Source organism: Ascidiella aspersa, chromosome 1 (genome assembly GCF_963924565.1).
Source record: "Ascidiella aspersa chromosome 1, kaAscAspe10.2, whole genome shotgun sequence".
Taxonomy (NCBI): domain Eukaryota; kingdom Metazoa; phylum Chordata; class Ascidiacea; order Phlebobranchia; family Ascidiidae; genus Ascidiella; species Ascidiella aspersa.
In genome coordinates, this window is record NC_139447.1 from 3400225 (window position 1) to 3418422 (window position 18198).

The window sequence follows — 18198 nt, forward strand, 5'->3', positions numbered from 1 at the left end:
CGGTAGTAATTCGCGAGCTTTCAACCGCATTTGCAAGCTACAAAATGTCCGCGGATATTTTATAGTAGTTAATGGAGAGGTTTTATATAGCACCTGCCAAATGCCCTCCGGATATCTGTCCACTGGTAAAAGCATATCCTTGAACGGGCTAGCCACAATATTGCAAGCAGCAATTTGTATAGATGTACAGCTTGTTGCAATATCCACGCTTCACAGTTTGCCTACCGAAATCATTAGGCCACGACCGGGAAAAGGCCTAAATAACTTTTCTTTTCGGTTTAGCTGCAAAGTTTAGGTTCACTAAACTATATGCGCGAAACTTGCAGCTTGGAGAAGTGTACGTTTACACCTACAGAAATATAAACTTAGGTTGTGAGCTCGCAAAATACGACCCACCAATGTAAGTCATCCGGCCTGCAACCTTTTCAAAAACCAGCCATAATGCTGTACGTCATACTTTGTTTGGTATATTAACCACGTAAAGATTTTTTTGCGCAAATCTTATTTAATCATCTGGTAAGTAGCGTCTTAAAGGCGGCATGCATACCCTAAAACTATGAACAATATACGTTTCACCACTTCGTAGAAGCATTTAACTGCGTTCTTGCTTTAATTAGACCCATTTTTAATTGTGAAAAACATTGTCAATTAAAATTTATTACAGGCACGTCAAATATTTTAAGGTTTGGCTTTGAAACGCGTATAGAAAAACTAAAACCTTGATGTAGGTCAAGATTACAGACTGATAAGAATTCTGTCCTTCTAGTAAAATGTGCACCACTGTGCATGAAATAGTCAGCACTATCAACTTGTTTTTTTCTACTACGCCGACTAGCACACTGCTTCGTGTAAAGTAACAACGGTTCGACAACTCGACTTGCCTGAATGAAGGCCAATAATGTGTCTGCCAATTTTTTTAGAACAAAAGAACGCCCTTTTTCTTTGAGAATTTTTTGTTTTAACGTCTTGGTAGAAGAATGGGTAGAATTGCTATGGATATAGTATGAGCCGGTGGTTATTAACTGCTTTTCTTTGCACTAAATAGACTATTTGTTCATCAAATAGACCAAGAGATAATTTTTGAATAGACACAACACAAAGAAAAAAACGCACTTGCACTTACTGTATACTTAAAACAGGACAATAAATTGATATGTTAGTAACCATGCAAAACGTTGCATCAATGCAAAATGGACCCCTCACAGGCCGTTATTATACTAGTGTTACTCAACTTAAAACCTTCACTGTTTGTTTTTTATTATATTTTCAGTAAGACATTTTTAAACTGGTATAAAATTACCGAACATATCATTATTTTACTTCGATCAACCAATCAAAAACTTCCAAACAATCATAAAAGAACTGTTGTCAAAATAGTATATCGTTATTTGTTTTAATACTAATACTACGAGTTGGTATATAGTATAAGAGAAATACACGGCCTATTTCTTACCATGTAACTTATATATTGATGCCATTCTACTTACGCATAGTGCTGATTTGGTTTTATTGTGTGTTTTAGCCTACTTTTGTAAAATATTAAACCTGTAAGGTGCCATGAATACATTAATCGGATCATAACGTCATGTTGTGACGTAACTTGTGACAATATATCTATAAAAAAAAATTATACACCCCTTAAACCTGAATCCTGTTTTTTCCACACAACAAGGCATTTCAATTATTTTTTATTAGGGTGATGTGTTTTGCCCCTCCTGGGGTTCGTTTTGCGCCGTGCAAAAATCGGCTGAAAATGTTATTCAGAAGCTATGCTTCTTTCTGTTACATTTTTAGAATAGGAAACTTTCAGTAAGACCTTTCGGTTGCTACCCTAATTCATCAAAAAAAAATGTAAAACCCGAACAATTTTGCACTGTATTTAAACATGACGATAAATTTCAAAATTGTGCAAGAATTTTGTAAAAATATGTTTTTGCCGAAGGTTGGCATTTCTAAAGTTAAAATTGTATTAGGGTTGATTAAAGTTAGAAAATATATAAGCAGCCTTTAAACGTATGCAAAATTAGAATTAAAACAAACTTGAAAAGGCTTTTCAACCGTTCCAGTATTATATTTCCATAATAATTTTAAAAAAATATCTGCTGAACCTTTCAAAATAAAATTTCTAACATAAAACCTTCGAAAACCCGTAAAAAAACATCTTTAGTCTTGTCTATCTGCTGTGCGTAAGATTTGCGTCAAGTCTGGTCGGTGGAGACGCGCCAACCAAAGAAGCAGCGTTCCACCTAATTAGTCTCGATCGGTCTGCTTTAAAGCGTTTTTGTCTCACCGGTGGGGATTCAGCTGAAGGAGTTGTGTTTAATTTTTTCTATTTATTCGACAACATCGCATTATACACAAAATAGTACCATGTCGGTATTACCTCGACCTTTGTACTATTTTGAACCAAAGAGATTATAACCTCTTTTTGTTTTAAACTATGCAGATCTGGACTATAGAGGTGTAGTGACTCTGTAGCTCTCTCTTGCGGTAACTTTATCTGCTAAACGATATTCCTCTTATTTTCTATTATTAACCTTCTTCTGGTGTCTTCTTATACACTTCTATATCTATCTTTATCAGAGGCCGGCCTGTCATTGGAAAAGAATCCTTTGGGCTCTTTGCTTTCCTTCTATTTTGCGTCCTTTTGTATGAAATAAACTAAAATGCTTACCGTAGGCCTACTACTACTAGTAGTCGGCAGTTTAGCCTACATATGAGATAGCCTATAGAGGCTAAGCCGCACCACATTGGCTTAATTGAGGTAATTGACATATTTATGAAATTTTTATTTAGTTTAAAGGTCTAAACTTCTGAGAGAGACTTTAAGGGTAATATTTTATGCATGCGACATGATAGCATAAGCCCGACACTAAATAAAGTTGTTGAAAAAGTAGAATAACAAAGAAAAATGAATAAAAGTTAAAAGCTCCAAACCGTGCGGAGTGCATAATTATGAAATATATTTTACAGTTATTTAACTACAATTTTTTTTAAATTAAGTGAATACGGGTTCATTGTAAAAACATATATAATTTGTTCACGTGTTAGGGAAACAACCTGGCTAGAAAAGATCTTAGGAAAAAAACAAATAAATTATATTTGGCAAAAGTAAACAAAACAGCCAAGCCAACGAATTAGTTTTGAAACGCCAATGAAGAACAGGAAAAAATATTGGTGCTTGTCTAGAATCCTACATACAACATTTTTGCCGTGGGCATTTTATTGCTAATATTATTTGGGTTAGGGTGTGTGTAAGCGTTTGGGTTTAGGTGGGTGGGTCAAGTATTAATATTATATTTATTCTCCCAGGTTTATTTCTTCCTTGCAATTTCAATTTTAACAACTTGTTATGTTGCTGTAAATAAGTGGTAGGATTCTAATACAGCATTAAAAGTTTGGCCTTAAAAGTTGCCCTCTTGGCAAGTACTTAGCCGCGTGTTTTGTGGAATACGTTCAGCCCCCAAAAGCCAAGCAAACATACTCAGTTTTTTTGTAGTAATTTAATTACAAAGATGGAAATTTCACAAGTCACTGTATAACGCTGCTCAATTTTAAGCTATCAATCAAATTGCTGTATAATATTTAAAGTTTCCAATGTGGTTTTCAGGTAGTTTTTAGGCTGCATTCAAAGAACTCTTTAAACACGAAATATTTTGAAGAATAAATTGTTGGAATCAATGAGATTTAATCCTGTGCGTTACCTCTAAGCATTATACTTTAACAACAGTTTAAATTGTTTCTGTTGTTGGAAATAATCCAATACTATTAAACTTTAAAAGAAATTACAAATAAAGCCTTCAAAGTTTAAATTTGATATGTTTGGTTTCTGTGCAAAGATTTGGGTTTTTGGGATCCGTTTAGTTTTATTAATTATTAACTTTTTCTTTACTCAGTAACTATGTGTATATAGGTTCTCTAAAAATCCAGATTTATGGAATTTTGTTTGCTTTGTGACATTTGAGTATTATATTTATTAGGCCATAGTTAAAGCTGAGTTAATAAAAGATGTAACAGTAAAATAGTATTTTATGTTACGGAAACTTATGTAAAAAATGGTATTTCGTGGCTTATATACTTTGTAAAGTGTTGCACGATAAAACAAATTTTGCAGAGAAAATAGTTTACCTTGTAGTGACACCTTTCAATGGTTTAGTCTAGCATCCTGTAAAACACTTAGGTTAAAAATAAAACAAATCTTATCACTATATGTTTACTTCTTTAGCAATTGATGCAAATGTACAATGGTTTGTTTTGTCAAATTAATTTCTTTTGTGCTGCTAACTGTGGTGAAATCAAATAGTGCAATTGAGTTTGTTAAAGGGCAGCCCAAGCCAAACTTCATCTACATGCTGATGGACGATGTACGTGAGTGTTTTTTCATGTAAAACAACACAAACTTCATGTCTAACGGTTGCAAATGCATGTGCAAAAGCATCTCTTTGGGTACACTATGCACAGATCTGTAATGTAGCTTGAAAATGAATTGCAAAGCCAAAAAGATCGAGTAGATCGACATCATAACAATAGTGCCAAGCTTTTATTAAGTGATGCTTAAATTACTTCTCAGTCACATTAACTAAAAATAATACAAGCTCATTTCTTAACTTCTTAGTCAAAATCATGTTGATTTCTTCAACATTTAATGGCTTGATTTAAAAAAAATGGTTCTTTTCTAGCAACACTATACTTGGCTCTGTAATGTAGCTTAAAAAGGAATGTTAAAACGATCAAATATGTTGAGTAAATCCACATCATTTTAACAAAGATGTTTTAAAACGCACTTGTTTCATCATTAGTTGAAATTTAATAATTCAAACCTTACTTATAAATGGTGGAACTCAATTCATCATTTGAAATGCTAATTAATGCGCTCCAAACAATCAGAAATTCTGAAAGACAATTATTGCGTTCCACCTTTTATAAGTAAGGTTGTATAGTAATCGGTCACACTAACTGATGATGTTACAATTGCTTATCAAAACGTCTTTTAAAAGATCATGTCAATTTACTCGGCCCATTTGTGTTTGACATTTATTTTCAAACTATTTTCCTGTTTTTTTCGTGTATTGATAAGGTTGTAAAATATACACTCCAATTTCGGCAATATATTTTTTGACAGATGGGTTGGGGTGACCTGGGTGTGTTTGGCGAACCCTCGATGGAAACTCCAAACCTTGATCAAATGGCCAGAGAAGGGATGATTTTTACCGACTTCTACAGTGCAAATCCGCTGTGTTCTCCATGTAAATATTTATCTACCTAAGGTTTACAATAATGAGTATATATTACTAAATTAGTGACCTTAAAGTTTTTGGCACTAATTTTGTGGGAAGACTATATTTGTATAAACCAAGACATGATTTTTTAAATGTGGATACTCAAAGTGTAATTTATTTAGTGTTTCAATGCAATGTTATGAATCTAGCTGAAAGTCAGTTGTGCCTTTCCAATTTTTTACCTTTTAAAATTTAACAAAAATATTACGGTACAGATATAACTATTTGTTAATTTTACAAGATTTTGTTGCTATGTACTTTCAGCAAGGGCTGCTTTGCTCACTGGAAGATTGCCTATTAGGAATGGGTTTTACACAAGCAACTACCATGGCCATAATGGTAATTTAAATTTTTGATTTTAAATTTAATTTTTGATTTAAAAGTATAATATGTACAGTTACACCTTAAATATGCTTAACTTCTATTATTTTTTTTATTATATATATTATTACACAGCATATCATAGTATCACCCTTAAATGTCAAATGTAAGTCTAACTTCAGTTTTTAAAAAAAATTGGAATTTATAATGCCTAGTGGGAATTTCAACCAAATTTTAAAACATAATTGAAATATATATATTTAAACTGTTTTAAAGTTTAAATTTGATAAAGTTTAACCTTTTTTGTAAATTATCAGGATACACACCACAAAACATAGTTGGGGGAATACCTGACTCTGAAATACTTTTGCCGGAGCTTCTAAAGAATGCAGGATACGCAACAAAGCTAGTTGGAAAATGGTATGTTGTGATCAAATATCTACTGTAAAATTAGGCTTGATTCATGTAGTAATGTTTTTTTTTATCGTTACATGGAACTTTTATGTCTGGTATCACTACATATTTAACTAGTTAGTCAACTATATAGATGTTGTTTGACTGTCATTTCTATTTATGCAAATTAAATTATGTGTTCAACATGCAGTTGACAGATATATATAGAGAGAGATTTTCGGTACTCATCCGTTACTAGGGTGTAATCGGTGCCGATCCGATATCCATTTTTTATAGGAATTTTTCCATGAATAATTCTAGTTCAAAGTTGTGATTTTTTACCTTTAAATTTATCTGAAAAACTATGTTCACAACTGGAGGTAACTAAACTATTTTAACTCCAAATCAAATTTTAGCCCGATAACCATGAAAAACACCTTTGAATGTTTTGATTTTATCTAATGAAGTCATTTGGTAGACAATTGGATCGCTACACTTTATATTTATATATTTGTGTGTTTTGTCTTTTGTTCAGGCACCTGGGCCACCAGGAACAGTATCTTCCCCTCAAACATGGATTTGATGAATGGGTCGGGTCTCCCAATTGTCACTTTGGTCCCTATGATGACAAAACAAAGCCAAACATTCCTGTATATAACGGAACTGAAATGATAGGAAGGTAAGTTATGGGTTAACGTGTTTATTGATCAATATGTTTTTATTTGGCAACAATTGTTTACAAAGGTTCTTGTTGCATTTTCTTACTATCCAAAAAACAGTTATAATAAAAAAAGAATACATAGAAGCTAAATGTTCCGTAACATTTTAATGAACCACAAAAAAAAAACAGATTTTGTCATATACTAAAAAAAATTTTTTTTTTCAGAAATAATAATTTCTTCACAAAATAATTTGTTTTCAGGTATTACGAAGAGTTTCCAATTGACCACAAAACCTACTCATCTAATCTTACCCAGCTGTATATTAAGGTAGCAATCTTTGTGTATGAGCTGTTTTTTTTCATTTTTTAATCAACCATGAAAATATGTTCTAGGAAGGGGTGAAGTTCATTCAAGAGAAAAGCAGATCTGGGGAGCCGTTCTTTCTGTATTGGGCCCCAGATGCAACCCACGCCCCCGTCTATTCTTCTCCGATGTTTCGTGGAACGAGCCGCAGAGGGGGGTATGCTTTTATTGGTACTTGCCGAATTAGATGAAATTGTAATCATTGAGCCAGATGTTCCCTTTTTGAATAAATCCCAACAAAAAATTAAATTAACTTGTTTGTTTATAAATTAAAATAGGTGAAGAGCCTTTAACAGCTTTTTATTTAATTAAAGTATGAATTCGTTAAAAAAATATTCTAGCTTTAAATTGTTGAGTTTTGTTTCTTTAAAAACTTATATATTTGTTTAATTTATCACAGCAATGACCTATTTTATTTTACAAACACTTACTTACATTTCATCGGAAAATTTTTTTCAATTTTTTTTAAACTTTTTACTGCCATCTTATTAATTATTTTGACTAAATTAATATAATAATGGTTTGGAAAAAAATCTATACATTTGTACCGTGTTATATTAGGTACGGAGATGCAGTTAGGGAGCTGGATTATGGTGTTGGTCTCATTTTGCAAGAACTAAAGAAGCTTGGTTTGGACAAAACCACTTTGGTTTTCTTTTCTTCTGACAATGGAGCAACAATGTTCAGTGCTGCAGAAAGTGAGTATAATAGTCATAAAAATCAGGGCTGGGGAGCCACCGTAAAATAGCATTAGCTCCGGCTCCAGCTCCGGAGCCATCAGACAATTATTAAATGGCTTCGGCTCCAGCTCCGGAGTCGTAAAACTCAATCCTTTGGCTCCAGCTCCAGCTGCGGAGCCATCAAACACACACCCAATGACTCCGGCTCCAGCTCCGGTGCCAGTAGTCACTTATTCAATGGCCAGTTTTAAAATTGCTTTTGGCTAACTAACGTTGGAGATGGAACAAAATATAATTTCTTAGCTTTAGCACTACAAATTGAAAAAGGGCCCCAGCTCCACAAAAATAATAAAAAGGGCTCCGGCTCCGGCCCCAGCTCCACAAAAATAATAAAAATGGCACTGGCTCCGGCTCCAGCTCCACAAAAATAATAAAAATGGCTCCGGCTCCGGCTTCAGCTCCACAAAAATAATAACAATGGCTCCGGCTCCGGCTCTGGCTCCAGAGAAAATGCTTAGCTCCGGCTCCGGCTCCCCAGCCCTGATAAAAATCCCAAAAAACAACAACGACAAAGCAATTCATTTTGTGTCAAACAAGATAACAACATGAATTTTCAGATTGGATAAGTTTGAAATTGTGTTACTGTTTGATAGTTTGTTTTGCTTTTAATATTATTTCCTGTCAAAATAACATAACAAGTTTTTTTAATTGTTTATATATTTTTTCGTAAGATACAAAATTATTTCTACTTAATTAATTTATAATATTGTTTCTCCAAAATAAATAGCATACTAAGGTACCCTATGTACAAATGTGTAGTGCAGCTAGATACTAAAGTTTAAAGCCAAAAAGGTCGAGTAAACTGACATATTCTTAATAACCACGATTTAATACAAACTTGTATATAATAGAAACTCTGAGTGATATATATTGCGTACAACCTTTCACAATTAATGCTTTAATTTACTTCTCAGTCACATTAACTGATGATGATACAAGTTCGTATCGAAACGTCTTAATCAAGTTGATGTCGATTTACTCGACCTTTTTGGCTTAATTTTTTTATTAGGCTACATAACATAATAACTTTTCCAAAAATGTTGTTTCTTTATGAGAAAAGGCGTAGGAAGCAACGGGCCTTTCCTGTGTGGCAAAGAAACCACATTTGAAGGCGGAATCAGAGAACCTACAATTGCCTGGGGTCCTGGAATTGTAAAACCACAGCAAGTGAGCACAGTTATAATTGTGTTACAGTTCCAAGGCAATTATGTTCTTGTCTAGTTTTGTGTTTACGTTCAAATACATAAGGTAGCATTTAAAAAAGCCAAAGTAATATATAGTTACATTACCCAATGTAAAAAACTTACTGGAAAAGAGTCTTTATTATGTACTGGCTGCAAAATACTACTTTACATGACCGCCGAGTTTTGGAATGTTGCTTTGTAGAGCTATAGCTGCGAGTTCATATGAAAGTGTTCCATAAAATCTTCGATTAAACCATTACTACATTTTAAAGCGTTTATGTAATTATTAAATCGACGCACAATATTTGAGTTAGAGTGCTGGTTAGTGTTTGGGTTCGGGTGGGTCAAGTATTATTAAACTTATTCTTATGTAGATTTGTTTAGTCAAATTAGTGCATTGTCGCAAAAACTTTTGGTGCCAAAACCCCCTGAATAGTGATAAATATTTCGGTAAAATAAAGCCTAATTCATTTGATACGTGTAATTTGGGACTCTAAATGTTTAACTATATTTAGCATTATTTACTGTGACGCAATTCAGCAAAATACCTGCCCTAATAAGCTATTGCTTTCAAGTTGTTTGGGTTATTAATACGAACGTTTGCAGATATTTTTATTTATAACGAAATCGTCCGGACCATGAAGTGACATTCCCTGATTCAACAACAATTTTTTTCTCATTAATCATACAATAAAAGTATTTAACACCAAATGTTGAATTTATTTTACTTCACATATAAACCAATCTTTCAGCGGGCATATATTGACGTCATAGTAAGCGGAAAATTGTAAGCACCCCTGTAAAAAACAAAAGTCGGCCTCAAAGGTAATTTTTTATCCAAACCAAGCTTCCCTAATTCTTGCAATACGAGACTAACACCATAATCCAGCTTCCTAACTGCATCTCCGTACCTAAGAAGCGAAGAGCATTTTTTTCAAAAAAAACATATTAAAAAAAATATAAATTATCAACAGTAACTGTTTGACTAAACTTGATATTTGCTATTTTCATATAACATGGTACAAAAGTATAGGATGAATTTTTTCCAAACGATTATTATATTAATTTACTAAAAAAAAATTATAAGATAATTATTTTACTTTATAATTTAGTAATTTGATCAATCCAGTTTATCAAGTAGCAAACGTGTACTAGACATATCGCTGCTTAAATTTTGAAGAGTAGGAAAAAAGGGTTCGTTGAAAAACATTTAAACTCCTTTGTCTTTTATTAAAGATTAGTCACCAAGTTGGAAGTTTAATGGACTGGTTCTCGACCGCCCTGGATTTGGCTGGCATACAAGGTCCTGACGACAGAATAATTGACGGTGTGAGCCTGAAAAATATACTGGTCGGAGGCGATGACTTTGACAGGTAAGACATAGTTTTTGTGGCTTGTTATATAAGTGGTAGATGCTACTATTATTGAGCGATTGGTTTAAAAGCCTAACCCAGTGGTTCTAAAGGTGGATTCTGGGCTCTGTAAAAAAGTATAGAAAAACTATTTAGTCCTAAACCTAGAGAAAATGGAAACAAAGTAAGTGAACCCGTTTTTAATAAACTTAAATAAGCTACTTTTTTAGTTTGTGTTGTTTACATCGTTTTTAATGTGGTGACGCTTTTCCTGTTTAAAAAATTTCTACTCGGCCACTTAATCTAATCATTTAAAAAAGGCGCACATGTGTAAAATAAATATTCAAGTTGTTACTACTGATACATCCTTTCAGGGATTCATTTTAATTGAGTTAAACTATGCTCGAAAAGTCCTATTTGTTTGTAGGCCTATTTACCACTACAGAGGGAACGCGTTGTTTGCGGTAAGGTATGGAATACACAAAGCACATCTTTGGACGTGGACAAATTCGTTGGAAGAATACAACAAGGTAATTCGGGTAACAGAACTTTGTGCGGGAAGACAGTCCTCTACCTGATGCATTTTTTTAGGGAATGTAACAGCACCACTTTAATTCTTTGATAAATGCATCCTACCTAGGTAGCCGCAACTTTAGATAAAATAGGTCCCTGAACAGCTTCTAATTAGTACACCATGCCTGGTAGTAGGGATGGATTTTCCGCTGACTACTTGTAGTTTGGTAGTCGTCCGATCTGTGTGTATCGCAACGTCTTTTATAAAATGATATCGTTTCACCCGACCCATTACGCTTTTCTATCCATTTTTAGGCTTCTTAACACGAATCAAGTAAAGCGTCTTACTTCTACTTTTCAGGGGGTAACATTTTGCAGGGGCGAGTACCTGGAAAATGTCACCACACATGAGCAAGTCAACCGTACTTTGAATCCAGTGGTTTTCAATCTTGGCAGAGATCCAAGCGAGCACTACCCAATGAAGTATTACATTTATATAATATTAAGTCAAAATGTCGGATACTCCTTATAGATTTATTGTTGAATTATGTACACTTTTGTCCGCATGTGTTTGTCTATAAGAAATGCTTAATTGTGTTATGGAAATATCTAGGCATTAATTAGAACATTTTTTGCTGTTTTTACGTTGTATTTAAACTGTAAAGAGCAATATTATTTCGGCTAATATGCTGTGAACTGGGCTGCGGAGTCGGTTAAAAATACAACTCATCCAGCCAGGATACATGGTTTGAAATATTTCACGATAGTTTATTCCACCTTTACAGTTGACATATGCGGCCTTATTACAGTTTTGAAATTTGGTTCTGCGCATGCGCACGTCGGAATGAGCACTCGGGTACTGTTACGTATAGTCTTACTCGAGTCTCGACTCCGACTCCGCAGCCAAGATCGTGAATAGAGAAAGTTTCATTCTTTTCTTGGGTAGTTGATATGGCATTTTTCTTACGTTACTTACAGTCATTTTTTTAAACAAACAATTTATATTTGTCAGTGTAATATTGCGAAATGATTTTTAATATTAACTTGATATTGGTAATTTTCATTGCCATTCAGTGCACCTGTTCACAAGCTGTATTTTGTTGTCAGGCCGGGCGAAGAATACGACCACGCAGTGAAAGTTATCAATGGCCTTGTTGAAAATCATTTGAAAAATCTGAAACCCGGAGCCCCACAGTTTGATTGGTGTGACGATGCAGTGATGGTAAGTATAATAAAGTTGCATTTATTTGTTCATAGGATTTATTGTGCAGACTAATATTAATTTTAAAAATTAAAAAAAGCCCACACTATGCTATGCACGTATGTATAATAATGTAGATTAATAATTATTAGTTCCAGGTTAGCAACTTTAGAAAAATTTATTTCAAACTTGCAGCATTATTTGTTCATAGGATTTATTATGCAGAGTAATATTAATTTGAAAATCACTGGTACACTATGCCAGGATCTTTATTATAGCTGAAACAAATTTTAAAGCCATGTAGGTCGAGCAAATCGACAGCATCTTGATTACGACGTTTTGTTACGCAAGTAAGGTTTGTATAATATATATTTCAATCAGATTAACTGTGTGTATCGAAAACGTTTTTATCAAGATGTTGTCGACCGACCTTTTTGGCTTCCAGATTCATTATCAAGATCAATTTTAAAATTATTTAATTTTTGTTTTTATTATTGGACAAACTAATATTTATTTTTAGAATTGGGCACCGAATGGATGCGAAAAACTTGGAAAGTGCCTCAACATACCGAAATCTGACAAAATAAAGTGTGTTTGGCCACATTGATTAAAACAGTTCATTTTTTTCAAATTCTTTGGAGGAAATATATATTGCATATTAAAATTTCACATCCCATAATATCATTTTGCCGTATCCTGACTATTTCAAATTGCTGAATAGATGTATTTGATCATGCTCAATAGTGATTACCATAATGTCTCTTCATTTATTTTATAATTAAGGTAATTTTGAATTGCAAGACTACTATTTTGCCGAAAACTAACCTTAAGTTTTTTAAATAAAATGCTGTGGAAGGAAAACAGTAGAAGTACCTTTAATTGTTCATTTTTTTCATCATTTTGCTGGATATTTTTGTCCCGTAAAGCCTATATAATCATTTATTCTTATTATAAAAAAAAATCCCCACACTGTTAAAAAACATTTCATTTTCTTCATTTTTCTTTTCTATTAAAAAACTGTTCACCACTGAGGATGTCCGATAATATCAGATCGAACAAATACCCGATATCCAGTGTTAGTATCGGTCATCGTCTGATACGTTTCGGTGCCGATCGATTTTCAATTTTTTGGATGTGTATTTCATTCCATGAATGACTTGTGATATAACGTAACGATTTCAACCTTGTTAACTAAGTTTTTTAAATTTGTAACAAGCGAATTAACTGTCGAAAGAAACCTTTGAACGCTAAAGCATATTTTAGCATCACAACGCGAAAACGCTATATTTTCACGGTCCGACTTCATCAATTTGGTATTAATTACAGAAATAAAGTACTTTGATTTCGGGTTGTACGGCCAAACTTTACGCCCAAAATATTAGTTATTGCTATCCAAATAAATTTTGAAGGGTAAAACACTGTACAAATCGTTCTTGCTGATTTTTGATAAAATACTAATAGCGTTATGCAGTAACCGAAATCTTTATTTTTCATGTTGCAATTGTCACAGGTATAAATTTTCATTTGTTTGCAATGTTTCATACGGATACTTTAATCTGCACCTTTTATGTTTTCGTTTTCCTTCATATAACGAAATTGTGCAATACACAGAAATGTGAAAACTTGAAACGAACGTGTGCTTTATCGCAAGGGGTATATATACAGTTATTTCGCATCATAACACAATTTTAACTTGGTGTGAACGGAGTTTAAACGCATAAAATCAAAGAATGAACATGTAGGCTTTACTGCAGTGGTTCTCAGTTTATAAACATGTCACTTTAAAAAGAAGTCCCAGTCAGGACCTCTGCAATGAATAGAAAGTCAAATCCCAATCCAAGTCAGGTCCATATGAAAGAATTTAACTCCAAATCATGTCATTAGTAAAAATATAACTTTAATCTAATAAAATTGATAAACTCGTTAGAGTATTATAAGCATTAAATTTGAAGTACTGAATAGGCCTACGTTAGTTTGGTCATGGGATAATAGTTTTGTCTTGTTTTTATTGCAACTATTAAAAGGCGGCATTTTACAATACTTATAATATAGGCCTAGACCGGTTTTAGTAGGATGTTAATTACTTTTGTTGTAATCGTAAACACTGTCATTTTGCCTAAAGAATAATGGGGGTGGAATTGTAACTAGCAAACTGGGATACAGTGCTGAAAAATGTTTTTAAGGTGTTTAAAGAGGCCAACACGGTCTCACAAATTTCTCCAACGGTTTCTTAAAATATTGCTGCAGCTACATCTGTCCTATGGTTACTGTTACACATTAAGATGAAAAGGAGGTTTTCATCAAATAAGTAAGAGGTCACCAAAGCCATAATTTATATAAAAAAAAGACTCTGGCGCTGGCAGTTCGAGAAAAGCGAGAAGCACGACTAACTTCAAACCACGCTCGGGTGATCTTTGTCACCAAAACACAGCAGCACAATACGAAGTTGTCAACCCACGCACTGTCTGGCAACACTACACCTTAAGCGGATAAGCTCAACCTTCTCGTCGTTTCGAGATCCCAGCTAGCTTTCGCATTCATTCAGCTGTAAAGAGGTCGCGAGGCTTGACTGTTGTTGTATTCGGCGAATAGAGTAGGGAACGCAAATATTCGCCTGAATGGGCAGTAAGCGGAATGAGTTTGTTTTGTGCATATTTCGCTTGAAAGCAGATTATGTTTTTAACTTAAAACGTATATTTGATTTGGAGATGCTGATTTTAGCGCAACAATAAATAAGTAGGGGCCTATAGCAAATACTGATTTCGGTTTTAGGGCCTTTTAAGCTTTGCTGAAAACAAATGTTTGCCTAAAGGCGCAGTACGGCGAATAAGTTTGTTTATAACATGTTTTTGCGCATATTTCGCCGAAATGCAGATGACGTTTTTAAATTCGAAATCTATGTTTATTTTGAAGACGCTGATAATGATTTTAGCGCAATAAGTATGTAGGCCTATAGCAAATACTGATTTCGTTATCAGAGTTGTTTAGGCTTTGCGGAACGCAAATGTTTGACTAAAGGCGCAGGTAACGAAAGGAGCAAATGCAGTCGTTAAAAGGTTGTTTTTGTATTTCGCGTGAATCCAGCAATCCAATCTCATAAAGTGAAACGTATATATTCATGTTTAAACAGTGTTGATGATTTTTAGTGAAACAGTTTCGAGGTCTTTTGTTTACATTTTGATACACGCAACCAGAATCGTTTGCGTAAAATAAATTGGCAAGAAAGCAGATTTCGTACTTTTTAATGGGCGAAAGGAAAGTCCTTAAGATTGTTACATAACGCACCGTCTGTGTTGTTCAACTTGAGATGATTCAACCGCATGTGACAAAACTGACTTTTAAAATCGACCAGACATGTTGTGACGCAAAACGAAATGTTAGGTTAATGACTAACTCGGCCAATAGGAACTACGATTTAACTGTTGTAGATTTCGCACTTTAAATTTGGCAAAGTTACATAGAAAATGATATTACTGTTACACATCGCACTGTCTGTGTTGTTTAGCTTTAGATGATTCAACCGCATGTGATTAAAACGACTGGAAATGTTGCGAGGAAATAGGAAAGTTAGCTTAATGCAGTGTGTTTCCATTTTAACTCACGGCGCACCTGGCGCTCCAAGTTTTTTGTTAGGCGGCTATTTCTTTGAAAATACAAGTTTATAGGTCTTGATATTTTTTTAAAATAAATATATTTATAGGTCTTAATAAGTAAACATTGATAAAAAACATGTTTTATATATTAGAATATTTCATCTACTAAGAACCAGTTATGAAACGTTGTCATTACTAACTCGGTCGTTTGGAACGACAATTTAATTGTTGTTTCCTCTCCTTGTTTTCGTAGGATATATTAAAAAGCACTTAATGACGTGAATCCCGCAACATGGATTACGCTAACGTGCCGTACTACCTCGGATCCATGCCACGTGCTGCGGCGAACAAAACATTAAGTATGCGAAGCGACGGCTCCTTTCTACTAAGAAAAAGCAGCTCAACAGCAGACCCGTTTGCCCTTTCTGTTGCATACCAAGGAACGGTGTTGCACTACAGCATTAAACGTTCAGAATGCGGGCAGCTGTTCTATATTGAACAGCTCAAAATGTTCCCGACGCCTGTTGCCCTGTGTGAACACTACATGCGCGAAAAAGGTCATTTAAAGGTGAAACTGGAACACCCTGTTCATTTTGACAGCCAAAATAGTGCGTTAAAAAACGCGCACGAAAAAAAGGATTGGTTCCATGGAAACATTCCAAGAGAGGAGGATGAAAGAAGACTGATCAAGGAATATAGGAAGAACAAAAAGAATGGTATATTCCTGGTCAGACAGAAAGAAGAAGTGCTGTTTGTTCTCAGTGTGATTTGCAATGGAAAACCACAACACTATAGAATCCTCTTCGATGGAGAATGCCAGAAATACTGTGTTTATGGAAAGACAAGGCTGTTTGAATCTCTGGAGCTCCTGGTGGAACATTACAAAGAGGAACAGCCTGATGGTTTACTGTGTGTTCTCCAGTCTGGCTGCTCTTCTCATAAAGGTCGTCACACTACAGGTGAGTCAACAACAGCAGCAAAATCATCAAAAGAAAAAAGACTGTCAAGATCTATTTCACAGGGTTTTAGCAAATTCACTTCCAGCCTGGCGAAACAGTTTTCATCATTCATACCTTCAAACAGCTTGGATATGAACTGGTCAGAATTAAATGAGAGTGCTGAAAAAGCTGAGTACGGTTTTAAGGAAACAGCTGACCCAACAGTTCACCCCGTTTTCAGTAAATTTCAAAGATCATCTTTGGCGAGAGACAGCATTGGGTTTAAACATCCTTACAGAAATCTACCGGGCCACAAAGAACCTGTGGCACAGGACCTTTACATTTCAATTGACAACCTTAAGATTTACCAAGAAATAGGAAAAGGTCATTTCGGGAGTGTTAAGCTCGGTGAATGCCAAATCATGGGCACAACAATTCCATGTGCTATCAAGTCTCTTACCGGGTCCGACATCCAATCAAACAAGACAGAGCTGCTTCAAGAAGCATCCATCATGCAAAAACTGGACCACCCTTATATCGTAAGACTTCTGGCAGTGTGTGACGCTTCGAGTTTGTGCAATGAACTTATGATTGTCCTGGAATTTGCTCCCCTGGGAACGGTTCTTGAGTTCCTTAGGCCACACAATAGCTCTTCTTTTCCAGAAAATCGTCTGCTCACGATTTTAATCCAAATCTGTGAAGCAATGGTATATCTTGCCAGCATGAATGTGGTGCATCGGGACCTTGCTGCTCGTAATGTGTTGTTGGTGAGTGAAAACTTTGCCAAAATATCAGACTTTGGCATGTCCCGAGTGTTACGCGACTCTGAAAACTACTACAAGGCAGCCAGACCAGGATCGTGGCCCCTTCGTTGGTATGCACCAGAAGCATTGCTATATTACAAATTCACCACCAAAGGTGATGTTTGGAGCTATGGTGTTACAATGTGGGAAATACTCAGTTATGGTGGTAAACCATATTATGGTTTGACCGGTAGGGATATTGTTGCCTCTCTAGAAAATGGCGAAAGGCTTCATCGGCCAGAATATTGCTCAGATGCAGCTCACAACCTTATGTTAAAATGCTGGGCAGAAGAACCTGATGACAGGCCTTGTTTCAGCACCATTCTTCTTGAGTTGCAAAACATGCAAGAAACATGAATGTTTTATAAATGATTTTATTATTGCTATTAAATTCTTCAATTTGCACTTTTTGACTGTATTTTTGATTTGCCAAAAAGTATTGCATGGTTGCTGCGTTTTTGTTCTGTAGGAGATACTTATTGTGTTACTAAGTTGCTATGTTACTTAATTTAACTTTTTGCCAAATCTTGTTATATTTTCTGCCAAGCTAGACATTACACAATTATAACAATAACTTTTAGCAAATGGCTGGTCTTGCAATATCATGTTGTTTCTATGTATTCGTACATTGTTCTTCTTTTCTTCCAGTTTTTTTTCATTGAACTTTAAAAGTTGAATTTTAAAAAAAGGTGCATGTTTTTCTTTCACATCTTATTTTGCTTGACTTTTCATATATGCATTTAATACTTCTTTGTAAATAGCAGTATGTTTAAAATCAGTTTGGTTCCATATCAAGATGTATTTTATTTGAAGTTTTTGAAGTGAAAATATCTATTTTCGTATTTCTGTTGTTAAT

At 34.5% G+C, this 18198-nt stretch overlaps 2 protein-coding genes across 3 annotated transcripts; both read left to right on the top strand.

Annotated features, from left to right (window-relative positions):
* The first annotated feature begins 4229 nt into the window (after window positions 1-4229).
* Window positions 4230-13612, top strand: LOC146166577 (N-acetylgalactosamine-6-sulfatase-like). Of its 2 annotated transcripts, XM_083390995.1 has the most exons (15): window positions 4230-4364; window positions 5123-5246; window positions 5544-5618; window positions 5918-6020; window positions 6529-6672; window positions 6916-6982; window positions 7048-7175; window positions 7580-7716; window positions 8819-8925; window positions 10179-10315; window positions 10722-10824; window positions 11169-11290; window positions 11716-11718; window positions 11915-12029; window positions 12529-13612. In XM_083390995.1, the coding sequence occupies exons 1-15, from the start codon at window positions 4245-4247 to the stop codon at window positions 12613-12615; spliced, it is 1572 nt and encodes a 523-aa protein (XP_083247121.1). In that variant the 5' UTR covers window positions 4230-4244; the 3' UTR covers window positions 12616-13612. The 2 variants fall into 2 exon arrangements, with proteins under 2 accessions (XP_083247121.1, XP_083247120.1); XM_083390994.1 differs by lacking the exon at window positions 11716-11718.
* A 2146-nt stretch (window positions 13613-15758) lies between these two features.
* On the top strand, window positions 15759-18198 carry LOC146166578 (tyrosine-protein kinase SYK-like). Its single transcript, XM_083383784.1, has one exon. It carries the CDS (start codon window positions 15894-15896, stop codon window positions 17697-17699), a length of 1806 nt encoding a protein of 601 aa, XP_083239910.1. The 5' UTR covers window positions 15759-15893; the 3' UTR covers window positions 17700-18198.

Coding starts and splice junctions, on each gene's coding strand:
- LOC146166578 (XM_083383784.1), top strand. CDS start 15,894: ATGGATTACGCTAACGTGCCGTACTACCTCGGATCCATGCCACGTGCT.
- LOC146166577 (XM_083390995.1), top strand. CDS start 4,245: ATGGTTTGTTTTGTCAAATTAATTTCTTTTGTGCTGCTAACTGTGGTG. Junction 5,619..5,917: donor CAACTACCATGGCCATAATG/GTAATTTAAATT, acceptor GTAAATTATCAG/GATACACACCACAAAACATA. Junction 10,316..10,721: donor GGAGGCGATGACTTTGACAG/GTAAGACATAGT, acceptor ATTTGTTTGTAG/GCCTATTTACCACTACAGAG.